This window comes from Heteronotia binoei, chromosome 10, assembly GCF_032191835.1.
Source record: "Heteronotia binoei isolate CCM8104 ecotype False Entrance Well chromosome 10, APGP_CSIRO_Hbin_v1, whole genome shotgun sequence".
In the NCBI taxonomy this organism is placed as follows: domain Eukaryota; kingdom Metazoa; phylum Chordata; class Lepidosauria; order Squamata; family Gekkonidae; genus Heteronotia; species Heteronotia binoei.
This window is the reverse complement of record NC_083232.1, coordinates 81,803,212-81,822,290: the sequence shown is the minus strand read 5'-3', so window position 1 is coordinate 81,822,290 and position 19,079 is coordinate 81,803,212. Positions and strand designations below refer to the sequence as shown.

Genomic DNA, 19,079 nt, shown 5'->3' with positions numbered 1-19,079 from the left:
ACGGACAGCATAGCTCTGCACATGTGTGTACAAACCACTGCTCATGCTGCAACTACCAACACAGAAAACACTCAGATAGCCCTGACACGCAGAATTAGTCCTGTCTAAGCTCACTGATTTCAACAGACTTAAACCAGAGTTGATGCCTGTCCGCTTAGTCTGGGGGCTAAAAGTTAAGCAACTTACACATACAGTTTCAATCTTTAATCACTATTTACTCTCAACAAGCTGCCATTATTATCAAACCATCCTATGTAGCTACTATATTCTGCAAGGAACTGTTTTTACAGGATCAACTTTTACAATGCCTAAACTGGTAGTTATCCTTTCTTATGAAGTCTGTGTCCTGTGATTATGTCATGGATTGGAAACACAGCAATATAGTACACACTGAGTTACAAACTCTACAGTTACCCCAGTCTAAGCACCTTTTGGGGGGCTCTCCCAAGTCCTGAGGAGGAATTGTAGAAATCCATGCAACTTTATACATGAGTCCTTACCCTACTACTCTCTTTACTTTTTATAAAAAAAGCATGGTCTAAGCCCATCAAAATCAGCAGGCTTAGACTGGAACAACTAAACTAAACTGTAAGTCTCTGAACAATGGAAAGCCTTGAAATCCAATTATGCAGCAATGTTTCTTCACAGTTCTTAATATTCTGATGCTAACTAAAACAGGATAACATTTTTCTGCAGTTTTAACAAGAATGAGAGCTCACATAATTATGGATCACATCATGCTATATGGAATTCTGTGACTATATGTTTCTCAATGAAATCTGCCTTTCTACCAGATTAGTGAAAGGTAGGTCTTAACTAAGATAAATGAAAGATGACTTTTGATGTAAGAGTTTAGAGAAGTTAACATTCCTTTATCAAGAGTTTCACATTCACAAATGGTACAAATGTTCATCCTTGCAAAATGTATTCTCCCCATGTCTGAAAATGTTAGGGTTTATGGATAGAAAAGATTTTTAAAAATGAACAAGCTGGTGCACAAGGAAAACACACGAATTAAAGTATAATTATTTTAAAAGACCTAATGGTGGAAAAAGTAGGGAGGGTAGCAGAAGAGAACTTTTTGAACATAGCAAGGTGTGCTTATTTTTAAAAAGACTAATTCGCAGCATATAAATAGTTCAACACTACTTTGTGCTTGTTCGGGGTCTATCTCAAAGTTCTTTACATTTTTTTGAAAGCCAAATAAACTCAGACTAGGATTCTTGAAGGCTGAAAAGCTGTTAACTTCAATTGTCTGCACTGATAGCCAAGTATACATTTTAGAGGCTGTATTACCTTCACAAGCCACAAAAAGAAGAAAAGAGGGTATATCAATCTTAATCCTGAATCTCTCCCATCTGAAACTGGAGCCACTACTGCTGGAAAAGAGCCAGTTTCCTTATAAGTCCCATCAGATATTAACATATAAAACTATCTAACACCACAACTGTGAGATAGCAAGACAGAGTATTTGGGGTGGAGGGGGGAGGGAAGCTGAGGGCCTCAGCTACTATTCCATCCTCTTATCTTCAGGAACAAAGAGATTCAGCAAAGATTTGCGATGCTATGCAATAATAAAAACATTTTACAAACTAATGAAAGAAACATATTGCTGATTCAGAGAATTAGCTACAAAATTTGATCCAAGTAATTTGCAACTGCTGCTATAGAAAAGAACAATAACTTGGGAAGCTCCCACAGAGGAGGGGAGCTGAAGGATACTTAACTAAACACACAAAATCACTGTTCAAAGGACAGATGTCATCTGGGTTGAGTATCCCACCCCCATCTGTCTCAGAGGTACTTCCCTTGCCTTTTTCTATTGCACTTCCAGGTATATACAGTCAGAATACAAAATACCACATAGAAAAGTACCTTAAGAGCCCACATTGATACATGGGGGGAGGCTTTTTTCCAAAGTATTATTACTGAAATCCATGAGATTGTTCCTCATTAAAGTCTCCTGCAGAATACCCCTTTTACACTGCTCACTCCAGATTTATCAAATGCATGCAAAGCCATGGGCCCAATCTGGCCAAAGTTCAACCCTTTTAAGCCCCATTGATATAAACGGGGCAGATTTAAGTGCTTAACTCAGGCATTGAAATGATTGGTATTTAACAGTCCTTAATTGGAACTGTGACCTTATTCACATCTTTATTAGCATATGAATATGTAATTTACAGTAATTTTCCTTGTATATTTTTCTCTAACTTGGCATGCTGCAATTGGATTCTATTTGCAATACAGAAGTTCTTTATATTTAAAAAAAAATCTAGAAACTCTTCTAGCAGAACTGAAGTTTCCTACTGTGAAAAGGAACTCAAGCAGGATATCATGAGGGAGACTTTATTCTGCATTATAAAACTTGCTGTGACTGAAACCAGCAGTAACACAGAGTAACTGCCTCGAGTCTCCATAGTTTTGTTTTAAGTTGGATACAGAAATTTATTTGGAAGTGAAACGTGTTGACTGTTCAACTTTCAAAGCAGCCACATCTTTTTTATTAATCTCTTGCTTTCAAAACACATGAACTTTAAATTGTTTAGCTGCTTTGCTTGAAACACCAGCTTCATCATTTCTGAAAGTACCACCATTCATTCCCTCTATGAAATGGATTCAGTCAGATAGCAGCCAAACAATCATAGGTGGAATGGAAATTCTTTCTCTTTTTTCTTCTTCTTTTCAAAACAGATATCACTAACAACTTTTACTCAAACAGAAATGACAGTCTATAACAGGCATTGCATAATTCAGCTATAATGACCTGGTTGGCTGTGTTATATAATTACATTAATTCTGGTGTCCGTCCACCTGTCTCTCTAAAAAGGACAGGATGCTTCCTTTGATCAATATTGCATAGCCCTTTTGCAAAAATCATTTTGCAGCTTCAAGCTGTAGCTGAAAGACAGACATCTGATCATATCTCAGCAGCCTTTCAGATTTTTTAAAAAATAATCCAATATTGGTTTTTTGTTTTTATATTCTTCCCCCAAATAAGACATTTCCACTTGGCTGTAAAATGCAAAATACATGTTTTCTAATGTTCTTGCAAAGTTGGACGTGGAAATAATTAAAAGGGACTCCTTCCGAAGCAATTGCTGTAGAAACCAAATGTCACATTGGACTACACAGTGCTGCTTCAGTACAGACGTATATCAACATCTATCACTCAAGCACTCCCCCGAACACGCTCTGCTCCCTTTTCTGATTAGAGATTACAGTTGCTTGAGTTGTCTTACAGGGTGTCACTGGTTTGAATGGCAGATGTCTGGGCTGAAGTGCCACTTGCCTTACTTTCATTTTGGGTATGAAACCAATATTCTTGAAAGGCTACATTTTTATTAGTTATTAATTTGTTTACTCTATACAGGCTTTAAAACCAGGCATCTATTCTGGGAGAGATATTTTTTCCCAAACTGATATTCCCCAATACACCTTTCAGCAACGAGATGCCTTTTAATTTTCTTTCCCCATTTAAATTACACGATCAATAATTCTTGAATCTCAAAGGCGGTTTTTCCAGAACGATGTAATTAATAAAGACCAATTAAATACAAAAGGGAAAAAGAAAGCAGTCGCTTTCTGAAAGAAATATGTACCAAAAAAGGAAAATCTCTTTAAAAAAAAAAAAAAAGATGCCTCAGAAAAGTTTTCTATGAACAAATGTTAAAAGACATTTTCACAAGCGATGCGCAAGGAAAAAAAAGACTCCAGCTGCACACCCGCAAATTTCAATTTACACAGCTAATTCGTACATAAAGCAAACGAACTGAAGGAGGAGATGACTTTTCCGGACAATGTGATAGCAGCACCCAAATTGTACCCTCCCCCCCCCCAAAAAAGACAAAAGAGAGCCATCCCTGAGCCACTGATGCAAGAGGAGCATTGTTGATGCCCCCTGGATGCACCTGGGACCCTTCCAGAGCTCCTCCACAGGATCTGATTTGCACATTTCAGCCTGAGTCGATCATGCCACGCTTTCTATCGAACCAAACTTTTGTCAGTCGAGGAGCGAACACTTTCCCAACCGGACAGCACAAGCTCAATGGTGCGCTCTTTTCCCTCCCCTCATGGAAGTTGGCTCTTCCCAAGACAATCGCCTGATTCCCCCTCTCGCTCCTTTCCCCTCCTCGGGCAACCACGGCAGAGGCAACCGACGCTCCCCCAACAAACGCCAAATACCTCGACAGACTTACCGAAGAGCTTGCTGGGAGTGTCCTCGTTGTCATTTGATTCCACAGGCGCAAGCAGGGGCTCATTCAGCTCGTTGTCTGAAGCAGCTGCCTTGTCCTCACCTCTCAACTCTGCATTCATTTCAGTCCGCAGTGACAGCAAGGGCTTACTGACTTGTCCAGCTATCATTGGATCCTAGGGATTGGGGGGGGAAAGAAGAGTGAAGAGGGGGGGGGGAGAGAAAAAGTGGCAGCTTTGATGTGCGGATTCTGTCTCCCACTCCCTCTCTCTCCCCCTCTTGCACACACATGCACACACATACACTCTCTCTCTCTTTCTCTTATCTGTGGCTGGCTCCCGCTGTTATTGCTGGCTGCAGTCAAGTGAAGAGCTATTACAGATCCAATGAGTTTTCCATTACTCCCCACCCTATTAAAGCTCAACTAGCATGTGAAAGATTCCGGATGCTTTGGAGGGGGAAAAAACTTCAGTCCAAGAGACATCCCCAGCACAATTTTTAATTGTGGGATGCGCTTCTTTGTGTGTGTGTGTTTGACACCTCGCTCTACCCTTTAGTGAAGTAAGGTGAGGCAAAAGGGGGGAAATTGCTGTAAGGTCCGGCAGTACATTCTTTTTTTTTTTAAAAAAAGATTCTGAATGTCCTAGAGGTGCTCTTTCTAAAATGAAAGAAAAAGGCATTTTTTTCCGCTTGTATGGCATTCATCCCGTCGGAAAAGCAACAACAACAAGGTTCACAGCACAGAAGTGTTTCTGCCACACTACGAAGCAATAATTAAAAAATAATATGACCATCTCATCACGTACCACTGAGAGAAAACAAATGAAACCATTTACTCTTTTGTCTTTGGGTTACCAGGATCTCAAAAGTCCATGAACTCATCACTTAAGGAAAAAAACAAACATATGAAATAGATAAATGAAACATACGTATTAACAAAAGACAACACCAGCAAAGGAGGATACTTACAAAATCATTCTTGTGTTGGGGGGATTACATTTCCATGATAAACACGCATCTATGCAAAATATGCACAGACTTTAAATGTTTCCTGAATGTCTGAATGTATCTTATCTTCCGACTCAAGAGGATATTTGGGGAGGGGGGAATCAGAGAAAGACTTCCAGAGAGAGTCTAGAATTTGCTTTGCCACCAAACCAGCAAGAAACAGAGAGGGGGGGGGGAGCCAAAAAGAAACAAGTGACCTTGTTGGACTATCTGCCAACTATTTATTGCTAAGTTCATGCCTAAATGGTTCTTATGCAGAGAACAGGTGACCAGCGCGCATGTAGGTTGGTTAGCATGTTCCCTCTGCCCCAACTGCACATTGGTCGATGGTTGCCTATGGGTTTTTTTAATGTATTCATGTCTGAAAAGTGAATTTGATATGACACATGATAATCTATGAAAATGTTAATCAATACAAATAGTTTAAGCTGTCATCAAATGCACTTCTTTAGTCAATACTCATATCGCCGAAAACAATGTCACTGTCACCAGGGTTTAATTTGCACAGCACTTAAATATTGGCCTCTGTGCATCAGTGCACTCTTCTCCAAATACTGTAGGTAAACACATTTTCTCCCTATTTAAGGCTGAAGCACTCAGGGCGCATTTAGTCCAAGCCGAATCCTCCCTTTTGAATACCTTGATAGGTCCACTGGAGGGCAAAATTAATACTTAATTGAATCTCACAGTCATCAAAATAATCAATACTTTTTTATTATTTATTCTTTACAGTCTGTTGACTGTTTCAAACCTCAGAGGGAATGGGGTGGGGGTGGGGGGTGGGAAAGGGTTCATGGCTTTGAAACACTGTCATTTAACAAGGTAATTTTCAGGGGGACATTAGGGGTTGTGAAATATATAATAAAACAAAAATGGTGGCTGATAATGGGAAGAAAGAAAAGAATTATATTTCTGCCATCTAACAAAACAGGATAAATAAAAAAGAGAGAGAAGGAAGTGCAGGGAGAGAGGAGGAGGGAGGGAGGGAGAGAGACTGGCTTTTGAAGGGTTTTATCATATCAAGAGCAGAGCTGAGCTTTCATAATGCTGACATTTCTCATCCTGACAATCCTAAACAAGTGGAAAGGATGAGATGGGAGATATCATCTTTCATCACATTCCCCAGCTTAAGAACCAACATGACAGCTTCTCTCCCCTTTACGCTGTTAATTACTAAATAAAATACTACTCTCTGTCAGCATTAGATTATTGCAGATAGGAACCACTAACATTACTCCGTGGTTGTTATTTGGTTGTTGTTGTTGCTGTTGTTGTTTCGGGAGGAAAAAAAGAAAAGAAAGTCCAGTAATACCTGCCCGGAGCTTTTCAGAAAATAAATTGGCCTTCTGCTGACGTATTTGAAATGTAATCATTTAAATCAATGAGTCCAATTCACTTCGTTTCCCCGTGAAATTGAGGATATTGATGATGGATTAATTAGCATGAATTTGGAAAGTGGGGGGGGGTTGCAGATATTCGGGGTGTACCAAGCTGGGCATTCATCAGCTTTAATTGATTCCCCCCTTCCCTTTTAATAATGCATTTTATCACACCAACTCAATGATACCTTGCACTCAAGTTGTTTATTATTCATCTCATTTGCATCACAGTGTTTCTCCAAGGAGAAGGTGAGATCTGCAGGGTTATCCCATTTTATCCTCCCAGCAGCACTGGAGTCAGGGTTGCCAACCTCCAAGGTGGGGCCTGGAGATGTGGAATTACAACAGATCTCCAGATGACACGAGATCCGTTTTCCTGGGAAAAAATGGCTGCTTTGGAGGGTGGACTCCATGGCAATATACCATGCTGAGGTCCCTCCTCTCAAAAAAAAAATCTCACTTTCCTCAGGCTCCACCCGCCCCTACCCCCCGCAAATCCTCAGATATTTCCCTAACCTGAGTTGGCAACCTTATTTGAAGTACTGTTAGAGCACAAAATAGTGACTGCCTTAGGCAACACCAGAAGTACTACTGAGTACTGGATTTGCTTCAAGGTTTTGGTATTGATATTTAAAGCCCTGGGCATCCTAGGACCCACCTATCTGAGGGACCACCTCTCCACATATTTTTCACGATGGACATTATGTTCAGTCAATCACCATCTGCTGGTTGTCCCCAGCCCAAAGGACGTCCATCTTGCCTCGACTAGAGCCAGGGCTTTTTCTGGTGGAACATGCTTCCGTTGGAGATCAGGGCCCTACCTGACCTATTACCTAAAGAATGTAAAATGTAAAAATGGAGCTGTTCCACCAGGACTTCAAGTGAGACAGTGGACTCCCATAGTAGATTAAGTCTGGACTCCCTTGCTGCAGTATTCCATTTTCTATCGGGCCTACTGAAGTATCATTGCTTCTAGCTGTATTTGTATTATGGCCTGATTAATATATCTTCCGCCTGATATGGAGTAATTTTGTTTTATTGTTTTTATTCTTTTAACTGCTTAAATTTGTTGTTAATTGTTTATTGTTCATTGTTGCCTGTTTAAATTTGTTCTGATCTGCCCTTAGCCCGCTCGTGGGACAGAGCGGAATAGAAGTTAACAAAATAAATGAATACATAAGTGTCATGGTTGAGCAGTGATTTGAACCTCTGAACGTCCTGTAGAATTCAAAGACCTTAGTTCATTTACAACCATTGGAGAGCAGCAACTCACAGCCTCATTGATACCATCCTTGAAACTGCTTTGGTTTCAAATGTCTTTTGGCACAATCCACAATTCCTCTCAGTTAAGGCAACATTGGATGCCAGCCAACAATACCCAGTCCTAAAGTTTGCAATGACCTGTGTGTAATATAATGCTTCTGCATTCCAACAGGGAAATCCTGTCCTTTGCAATGGTTTGCAAGTACAGCAAGTCTTAGGGTCACTCTATTAGCCTCATTAAGCAACACCTATTATTTTGCATTACCTGAGAGACAGAGCTCAACCATTCACAACACAATGGTTCAGTAGAACAGTCTGCATTGGGCATGTATCCTTTTTACACTCATAGAGCTGTTCAACGTGGCAGATGCGGTTCAATGTGGCCAAGTGCAAAGTAATGCACATTGGGGCCAAGAATCCCAGCTACAAATACAAGTTGATGGGGTGTAAACTGGCAGAGACTGACCAAGAGAGAGATCTTGGGGTCGTGGTAGATAACTCACTGAAAATGTCAAGACAGTGTGCGTCTGCAATAAAAAAGGCCAACGCCATGCTGGGAATTATTAGGAAGCGAATTGAAAACAAATCAGCCAGTATCATAATGCCCCTATATAAATCGATGGTGCGGTCTCATTTGGAGTACTGTGTGCAGTTCTGGTCGCCGCACCTCAAAAAGGATATTATAGCATTGGAGAAAGTCCAGAGAAGGGCAACTAGAATGATTAAAGGGCTGGAGTACTTTCCCTTTGAAGAAAGGTTGAAACGCTTGGGACTCTTTAGCTTGGAGAAACGTCGACTGCGGGGTGACATGATAGAGGTTTACAAGATAATGCATGGGATGGAGAAAGTAGAGAAAGAAGTACTTTTCTCCCTTTCTCACAATACAAGAACTCGTGGGCATTCGATGAAATTGCTGAGCAGAAAGGTTAAAACAGATAAAAGGAAGTACTTCTTCACCCAAAGGGTGATTAACATGTGGAATTCACTGCCACAGGAGGTGGTGGCGGCCACAAGTATAGCCACCTTTAAGAGGGGTTTAGATAAAAATATGGAGCAGAGGTCCATCAGTGGCTATTAGCCACAGTGTATGTGTGTATATAAAAAAAAATTGCCACTGTGTGACACAGAGTGTTGGACTTGATGGGCCGTTGGCCTGATCCAACATGGCTTCTCTTATGTTCTCCACTGAAGGGATGGCATTTGGTAAGTGGCAGCAACTCCAGCAATGAGAATTTGTTGGATCATGGTGACCATTTCAAGGCACAAAAACTGACATGTGATCAGAGATCCATGAAGAACAACTGGCAAAATTCAGATAAATTTAGATGAGGAGGAACTTGTAGGTTGTTTCAGACTAACTTATCCACTGATTCAATTTTTTTCTTAAATAGTGACATGCGGGGTAGAATTCTAGCAGGAGCTCCTTTGCATATTAGGCTGCACACACACACACCCCGGTGTAGCCAATCCTCCAAGAGCTTACAAGGCTCTTTTTTGTAAGCTCTTGGAGGATTGGCTACATCAGGGGGGTGCAGCCTAATATGCAAAGGAGCTCCTGCTAAAATTCCACCCCTGGTGACATGGATCCAAACTACTGAGAATATAACAGAGCTCATGGAAGGATTGCCAGCCTCCAGGTGGGGCCTGGAGATCTCCCAGTATTACAATTGAACTCCCAACTACAGAGATTAGTTGCTTTGGAGAACGGGCTCTTTGGCACTGTACCCTGATGAGGCCTTTCCCTTCCTCAAATCCCACCCAAATCTCCCGGCATTTTCCAACCCAGAACTGGCAGCTCTGAGGCAAGAAGGGGGGGGGGGGGGAGCTGGCAAAGATCTCTTCCACAAACTTCATCCCATTTGTGGCAATTTGGTGCTGGAAAAAGAAATTGTCTTAGCTACATCAAAGCCATTGTTCTTTCACCATTAGTAAAACACCACACAGAAATAATCTTGGTTTGCCTGAGCCATGGCTGCCAGATTATACAGCTGCCCAGTTAAAGAGTGGAACCCAACCAGTGATGTCATCACTTTGCACCAGCCTCAGATTCCACTAGCCACTGCTCCGGCACCACCTCCCAGCCCCTTCCATTTGGGGGGGTCCCTTCAGTGATGCTTTTTGGCAAGGACTGGGATGTTCCCTGAGGCCCCGGTGACCCTATCCTGAAATAAATATCTCCAGAAAAGCACCAGATGCATGCAGTATGCATGAACCTTAAGTCTCCATGTATACCCGATGGCATCTTGGATGAGCTCTGCTTGCCACAAGAGAAGGGGCTGAACCTGTTGCAGGAAAAAAGTGGGAATCCAGCACCACCTTTAAGGCCAACAAACTTTTATTCAAAGTGTGAGTGTTTGTGTGCATGCACACTTTGAACAAAAGTTTGTTGGTCTTAAAGGTACCACTGGATTCCCATTTAGTTCTATTGCTTCAGACCAACATGGCCACCCACCTAGATCTCTGTTTCAGGAAGTAAAGGTAAAAGTAGTCCCCTGTGCAAGCACCAGTCGTTTCTGACATGTTTCATGGCAAACTTTTTACAGGGTGGTTTGCCATTGCTTTCCCCAGTCATCTACACTTTCTCCCCAGCAAGCTGGGTACTCATTTTACCAACCTCGGAAAGATGGAAGGCTGAGTCAACCTCGAGCCAACTGCCTGAACCCAGCTTCCACCGGGATCAAACTCAGGTCATGAGCAGAGAGCTTGGACTGCACCACGGGGCTAGTGGCAGGATGTAGGACTTCAGAAATAGAGTGGAACAGGGATGGGACGAGAGTTAAGACATGCCTGCCCCTGCCCGGCAACTGCCCAGAACACTTTTAAAAAGGTGGTATTTCAAGCTCTTCTGAATTTGTAACTATTGATTTTTCTTTTTAGGGTTTCTCTCCTCAGATTCATTTATTTTAGAAAAAGAGAACCCTTCTGAAGACTGACTGTGCCTACACAAATACGATCAGAGAACTTAAGCAGCGTAAGTTGGGTTGAAATATATAACCATTATGCCCCGTTAATTTATCAGACAAATCATTAGCAGGCATTAAGCAAACATTCTGCTGCTTCTGGGTCCTCAAGACATCCCTAGCAGTGCAAACCCGAAGGAGATTTAAGCGGGCACAGCTTTTGAACATGAGGCGATTGCCCTTCCTTTGGCACGACAAGGAAAGGGCAAACATCTGCATGGATATTCACTTAGGTGGAAAACCAACAAGTCTTTAAAAGCAAGGAGTTCTATTTCCATGTACCTATTACCTGAATGCTGACTCAAAACAAAGAGGGACCCATGAAGGCTTGCAGGGGTCGGAAAACAGCATTTTCCTTTCTGACTTCCTTTTGATTTCTGTCCCCTGCCACTGCTGGTTCTCCCTAGGGCTGACAGCTTCCGGGTGGTGGCTGGAGCTCTCCTGATCTCTAGGTGACAGAGATCACTTCCCCTGGAGAAAATGGCCACTACCCCACTGAAGTCCCTCCCCTCCCCAAACCCAGCCCTCCTGGTATTTCACAACCCAGAGTTGGTGTTCCAAATTCTCACCCTCTGCTGCTCTGGCTCTTCTCCCCCTCCTTTTCTCTTCATCTCCTTCTGCAACCCATTACCAGTGTTTGGTGTAGTGGTTAAGTGTGTGGACTCTTATTTGGGAGAACCAGGTTTGATTCTCCACTCCTCCACTTGCACCTGCTGGAATGGCCTTGGGTCAGCCACAGATTGTGCAGGAGTTGTCCTTGAAAGGGCAGCTTCTATGAGAGCTCTTCCAGCCCCACGCACCTCACAGAGTGTCTGTTGTGGGGGAAGAAGATGAAGGAGATTGTAAGTCACTCTGAATCAGAGAGAAAGGCGGGGTATAAATCTACAGTCTTCTTCTTCATTCCTGGTGTGTGTGTACATGCATTAACTTGGGGTGGTTACTCACAAATCAGGGATGTTTTTTTTAAACAGATTTGGGTGCCATTGCATTAATTGCACACTTAATGAACACAGTGGATTTCCTTTTCAAGCACTCTGTGCAGATTCAAGCAGCAGCATAGTTGAACTTTGATTGCTCCCCCCAGGATATTGCTTGTCTGGAAGAGTCAAAAGTGCGAGGCACTGGGTTTAACCATGAAGGTAATGCATGGATGTTGCTGGGTAAAAGGAAAATGGCTGGGAATTTATTTGGTCACTTTCATTTTCATTTGTTTGTTTTTAAAAGACACCAGCCTTCTGCTTGTGAAAGACAGAAATTCTGGGGAAGTTAGAAATTGCAGAGTCCCTATTACAGCAATCTCTTGCCTTTAAAACCCTAAGTTGGCTGTGATTTGATGGCACACACACAACACACACACACAGAGGTAGTGTCATGAGCCCTGATGAGGAGGAGCTGGAAGGTTTAACAGACCTGGAAGAGTTGCCAGCCAGTTCCTCAGCTGAACAAACAGCAGCTGGCTCATCAATCACTCCCCAGGCACCAGTGTCAGCTGTTGATGATCAATCTCCTCCGAGCTCTCCTCCTCCCATCTCAAGAGTTCGAAGCAGGCTCCGGAAAGAACTTTCAGAGCGAAGACATGAGGCACGCTGATGCTTCAGATCTCTCAGCCCTGAGTTCTAGCAGAGTCACTGCCACCCAGAAAGCAGGCTGATTGAGAATTCCTTATAGCTCCCACCCAGGACCTGGTAACCTTGTGGAAGCAAGAAGTCTATTCTCTGGCTTGCATCCACGCTCCTTCCTGATCCTGACTTGCTTGATTTCTTTGGCACCCTGACCTTTTGGCTTTTGGACATTGACTTCTGATTCTGGTTTGTGATTCTGCATTGGTGACTTGGCTCCTGCTTGACTTCCTGGACTTTGACCTTGGACTGGCTTTGGACTCCTGCCTGCCTGCACCCTGAGAACGTGACAGGTAGGTTTATCTGAACAATGGTGTTGTGTATGCAGACTAATGTATGTACCTTTAGTGTTCCTGCCTGGCTCATTGGAGCCTGTAGAACTGAGTTTGGGGACTCAGGAACAAAGGGCAGTAGGATCCAAATCCCTGCTGCCCTGATCCAATCACGGGCCCCCTGCTGGTTTGAATGATCCAATGGCGCCCTAGCATGGGAATCTGGAACTGTATATAGTTGGCCCCTGTATATAGTTAAGCAGTCTTCTTTAGCTACCAGTTATTACCATGCTGTAACTAATAAAAAGAGCTATGATGACTGCAACCTAGTCTCCTCCTTGTCTTGAACCCACTATGTTATAAATGGCTTCAAACATAAAAACTGATTGTTAATTTTTTTTTAAAGGCCATTTGTGTATGATGCTAACTATACCATAAAATGTACAAGCTAACTGTACCAAGCCATTGTACTAGAAGCACGCGTGACAACAGACTTGATAATTTTGGCTCATTATCTAAGCCTCACCTAAAACAGCATCGCTTAAAATCACTGTAAAATAATACGTTTGAGAAAAGTAAAACAGGAATGTTCCATAATTAAGGACACAATCTTTTTATAAAAAAACCCCAACCCTGCACCGTTTAACTCTCCTGTGTTGCTATTTGTGGTTCCTTCTGTCCTCAGCAAAACTCTGCAGAGAAGTTGTCTCTTCACTCACTTCTCATGGCACCTGATGACTTTTATTCTGGTGTTTCTCTGAGTGGGAGATGAACAAAACTGCTGATGTTTGGTTTAATTTTTTCTTCTTCTCTTGAGCCAATCTCCATCAATCAACCATATTCCCCTTCTGTAGCATCTTATGCCAGACTCTGGTGTCTCCAACATTTTTCTTCTCCCAAACCTCCACCCTTTATGGTTCTGTTGAGGGATTTATTTCATCACATTCCTATAACTATGAATTAGTAGGCGTCTGAAACTCTCCCAAGAAATCCATTCTTATTTCCATGCTCCAGATCTCCAGAAATAGAGTCCAGAAGATCTGAATACGTCATGAAGATCTGGATCTGTCACAACACTGATCGTAAGCCACATATATCACATGATATTATGGGCACACATATTTCCTTGATGTGTTGCCACCAGGTCTGAGTAGCGATTCAGACACTGACCCCAAGAAGATCGTTTCAGTGTTGGTTTGGGCCAATGATGCTCTGTATTCTTGTGCTTGTAGGGGGGGGCAGTGGAAGGGCTTCTAGCCATATTGGTGGACCTTTTGATGGCACTTGGGGGGTTTTTTGGCCACTGTGTGACAAAGAGTGTTGGACTGGATGGGCCATTGGCCTGATCCAACATGGCTTCTCGTATGTTTGCCATAGAAGTGCTAGATTTGAGTCCAGTAGCACCTTAGAGACTAGGGTTAACAGGCCCCCCCAGCCACTGATGGGGAGTCAGTTTGATGTAGTGGTTAAATGCACAGACTCTTATCTGGGAGAATCAGGTTCGATTCCCCACTCTTCCACATGCACCTGCTGATGTGACCTTGAGTTAGTCACAAGTCCTTGTAGAGCTGTTCCTATTAACAGCAGGTTCTGTCAGAGGTCTCTCAGTTCCACCTACATCACAGGGTGTCTGCTGTGTGGAGGGGAAGGAAAAGGAGATTCTAAATGACTCTGATACTCCTTTGGGTAGAGAAGGGTGGGGTATGAATCCAACTCTCTCTTCTTTTATTCTGGTAGGGGATGTGAGGATAGAGTTACCAGATCCAGGCTGGGAAACTCTTGGAGGTCTGGGGATGGAGCCTGTGGAGGACAGAAGCCTCAGTGTACAATGCCATGGAGTCCACCGTTCAAAGCATTCATTTTCTCCAGGAAAACTAATCACTGTAGCCTAGAGATGAGCTGTAATTCCAGGAGATCCCCAGGTCCCTACTAGAGACCAGCATCTCTATTAGAGATCAACAGGATTTGCAGGGTATAAGTTTTTGAGAGACAAAGCTCCCTTTGTCATGTGGACCAGCAACTGTAAGAGATCCCATAACAAGTTTACCAGCATCCACCATAGGACAAGCAATCACTTTTTTTGTAGCAGGAACTCCTTTGCATATTAGGCCACACACCCCTGATGTAGCCAATCCTCCAAGAGCTTACAGGGATCTTAGTACAGGGCCTACTGTGAGCTCCAAGAAGATTGGTTCCATCAGGGGTGTGTGGCCTAATATGCAAAGGAGTTCCTGCTACAAAAAAAGCCTTGCTTCTAGCCACTGAGTCAAAGCACAACTTTCAGCCTAATGTGGGAAAATGAAGAGCTACACATAGAGGAATAATTGCGTGGAAGACAGATCGGCCCTCTACCCCTAACCAACAAATATATCCCAGGAATCTGTTACTTGAGGATAGCCACGTTGGCCTGCTAGGAGCCCCTTAGAGGCCAACAAGACTTTTGAGGCAGAAGCTTCCGAGAGTCAAAGCTCCCCTTCACCAGATCTCAAAAGCCTTGAATATCTGGCTGGTCTCTGAGGAGCTGCTGCACTTGAATCTAGCTCTGACCCCAAGGAGGGAGTGTCAGAAAGTATGCAGACGATGGCCTCACTTAAAAAGCAGCAGATCTTGCACCCCCACACAAAAAAATGTCAAATGTGCGACCTGATCTCACTAATTCATGTTATCTGAGTGGGCAGACAGAGCCCTGTGTGCAACTCAGTAACTAACTGTCCATGACGATGTGCTCTGTAAATTGCTGGCCAATATGCCACCAGACCCGTCTATAAGATAACATATAAGTTAGAGTTGCTAGCTCTAGATTGGGAAACACTTGGAGATTTGAGAGGGGTGGAGACTGGGGGGGCAGGGTTTAGGGAGGGGAGGGTATAATGCTGTAGAATCCACCTTCCAAAGTAGCCATTTCCTCCAGGAGAACTGATCTTGGTCATTTGGAGAGAGCAACTGTAATAGTGGGAGATCTTCAAGTGCCACCAGGAGGTTGGCAACTTTAGCAGACATGCAGGGATTCAAGCCAGAGCACCAAACAATCACTTAAAGCCCTGTCTAATCTCCATTGAAGGCAGCCCCGTGGTGCAGAGTGGTAAACTGCAGTACTGCGATCCAAGCTCTGCTCATAACCTGAGTTCGATCCCGGCAGAAGCTGGGTTCAGGTAGCCAGCTCAAGGATGACTCAGCCTTCCATCCTTCTGAGGTTGGTAAAATGAGTACCCAGCTTGCTGGGGGGAAAGTGTAGATGACTGGAGAAGGCATTGGCAAACCACTTAGGTTAGGGGAGGGACTTAGGTTAAACTAGTTAGGGGAGGGACGGTGGCTCAGTGGTAGAGCATCTGCTTGGTAAACAGAAGGTCCCAGGTTCAATCCCTGGCATCTCCAAAAAAGGGTCCAGGCAAATAAGTGTGAAAAACTTCAGCTTGAGACCCTGGAGAGCCGCTGCCAGTGTGAGTAGACAATACTGACTTCGATGGACCAAGGGTCTGATTCAGTGTAAGGCAGCTTCATATGTCTATATGTCCACCCCATAAGAAGTCTTCCATGAAAATGTCATAATGCGACATCACCCCAAAGTCAGTAACAAATGGTGCTTGCACAGGGGACTATCTTTACCTTTTTAAATCTCAGTTGAGTTGTGGATGTTGAAGAAGTCATTAGGCCTGCTCTGAAATATCACTTAGGGTGTTTTTACACTGACAGTTTGTGACTCTCTATCACTGCATTGGAAACTCACCTTTTACATTACCTAATGTTCTCACAACTGTTTTGCATTGTTGTTGCCCGAAGCATCTACATTTGTTTAGGTGAGGTGAGTTCTGGCGCTGCTACTGCAACGTTTTTCTCAAAACTAGTTTTGATCCAGTCATTTCTCTACAAGTGTTTCAAACTTGTATTGTAGAAGTTTTCATGCATTTTAAAAGTCTCCTCCAAAAGCCACAAGGTGCAGTAATTTGCATGAGAACTGACAGCACTTGAAATTTTTACATATCATTGCTTGCCTCATCTTGTAATTTAAATGTGTATTGTTTTTGCAGTGTTGACACCATTTCCAAGCAATTGTATACATTTAACTAAGCGCTGGTATTTCGTCTGCCCTCTGATCAAAGAACCCCCCTCCCAAATTGAAATGCTTTCAGCAGAAATATAGAAGTTTGGCTACGCAAAATGAACGCAGCAAATCCACAAATGTAAAAGGAAAATAATTAAAGCGGAAAGGTGGCAGGTGATTTGAAGACTCTAAAACTCTGGATCAAGCTGAATGTAAAAACACCCTTACTCTCTGTAGCTCATCAGGGCAACTTACCTATTTTTCTCTGGTGCTGTCCATGGTCCATCTTTCCTAAACGCTCTTCTTATACTGTTAGTCAACTGTATCTTATCCATTCTCACGTCCCACCTCCTAATTTGCACTGACACCTCTTTTGCCCACCTGCCTTGGTCGACTCTCTGTGGACCATGCCAAATTCCCACAAATCCTACCAGCCAAAATAAGATCCTCAATAACATATTACACCATAGAATGCATAGTTTTTAAAAATGGTTTGAAGCAAAGAGACAAAAAAAAGTTAACATAGATATGGCGAGGACATAACGTACCAGAAGTGAGAATAATATACTGAATTTTCTGGGATGCAAAGAAAAATCCTTTCTTGTGATATTTTCTGTCATCACAAAATCTGTGGGGATAACCTTGCAGATCTGGTACAGTTGATGGAATTTTCAGACTATTTATTTTGTTTATTTCAAACCTTTATTAGCAGCCTTTCTTCTTTTGGGGCTTAAGGCAACTTACAATATAGATAAAATACATAAACTAGGATTCATAACATATCTAGAAGCCAAAATGTAAAATTACAGTTTAGGACTGCTGGTAACTAAGTGAAAAAAATCTTAGCTGTCTCCTAAAGATTGAGAGTGAGGGGGCCAGGCATACCTCCCTGGGGAGGTTGTTCCACAATTGTGGGGCTGTCACTGAAAAGGTCCTGTCTCACATACAATCCAAACAAGCTTCTTGATTGATGAGGCAGTCATGAGGGCCTCTTCCAGTGATCTTAATTTTCAGGCAGGACTAGTGTTCAGAATTCATCTAAACCACTAGGATATTACTCAGAGTTATCAGAAACTGAATTCCACGCTTTGCAAATGGCAGCACCCCAGTATATGGTTTCAGAATAATTCCCTCCTGTTACCATTAGCAGCAAACAATCACTTAAAGCCCTGTCTAATCTCCATTGAAGGCAGCCCATGGTGCAGAGTGGTAAACTGCAGTATTGCAGTCCAAGCTCTGCTCACAACCTGAGTTCGCTCCTGGCAGAAGCTGGGTTCAGGTAGCCAGCTCAAGGTTGACTCAGCCTTCCATCCTTCTGAGGTCAGTAAAATGAGCACCCAGTTCGCTGGGGATAAAGTCGAGATGACTGAAGAAGGCAATGGCAAACCACCCCCGCAAAAAAGTCTGCCGTGAAAATGTTGTGATGCAACGTCACTCCACAGTTGGTTATCTTGTAATCCTAATTTTATTCTGTATGGATTATGTATTCTTTTAACATGTAACCTGGCCGACCCTCTATTTTATATTCTTATATATGCCAATAAAGGCTGTCTTGTTGAATCACTTCAGAGTTGGAAACGACTGGTGCTTGCACAGGGGACAACCTTTACCTTTACTTTACTATTATCCTAGAAACAACTCTGACATTCAGGGATTTTTTTTTTTTTTTTTAGCAGGAAAGCACAGGAATGCAGTTCCGGCTGGCTTGGTGTCAGGGGGTGTGGCCTAATATGCAAAGGAGTCCCTGCGGAGCTTTTTCTACAAAAAGCCCTGTGTAAAATGACGGTGATGTCAGGGGGTGTGGCCTAATATGCAAATAAATTACTGCTGGGGCTTTTTCTACAAATAATAAATAATAATAATAATATTATTATTATAAAAAAATATTATTACAAATTATTATTATAAAAAAAAGCCCTGCTGACATTCGTCAGCTTGCCTGTACATGGCATAATACTCTGTATCCTTTTGGCTGATTCTGATCTCCAAGGATCTGTTTTGGATGTCACTACCAACACAATATCACACACACATGTTTCAACTAGCAACCACATTTTTTTTTCCTGCAGCAAGCCTGTTATGCAGTTCTTTCTTCACTTCTATAATATCCTCCTTATGCAGGATCTTCAGACTTGCATCTAAAATGGGGAATCTTGGAAAGGGAACTTTTAATATTTCTACCTCGACATTTTGCTGCTCTCCTGTGTCAGTTGCTGTGACTGGTTTCACCATTATTGTGATCTTTCCTCTGAGGAATTAATACTTAACTGTCATCACTTCCCACTTTGATTACTGCACACTGAAAATTTTTTAGGGCCTTCCAAAACCACCGGTTTCTAAC

General features: G+C 42.7%; 1 protein-coding gene across 3 annotated transcripts in view; it reads right to left on the bottom strand.

Annotated features, from left to right (window-relative positions):
• The window catches only part of POU6F2 (POU class 6 homeobox 2), a 446,425-nt gene that overhangs the window by 393,644 nt on the left and 33,702 nt on the right, over positions 1-19,079 (bottom strand). For all 3 annotated transcript variants that reach the window (XM_060247655.1, XM_060247654.1, XM_060247656.1), the window contains exon 3: positions 4,200-4,371. In XM_060247655.1, the coding sequence (XP_060103638.1) occupies positions 4,200-4,365 (166 nt within the window). In that variant the 5' untranslated portion in view covers positions 4,366-4,371. The remainder of the gene's footprint in view (positions 1-4,199; positions 4,372-19,079) is intronic.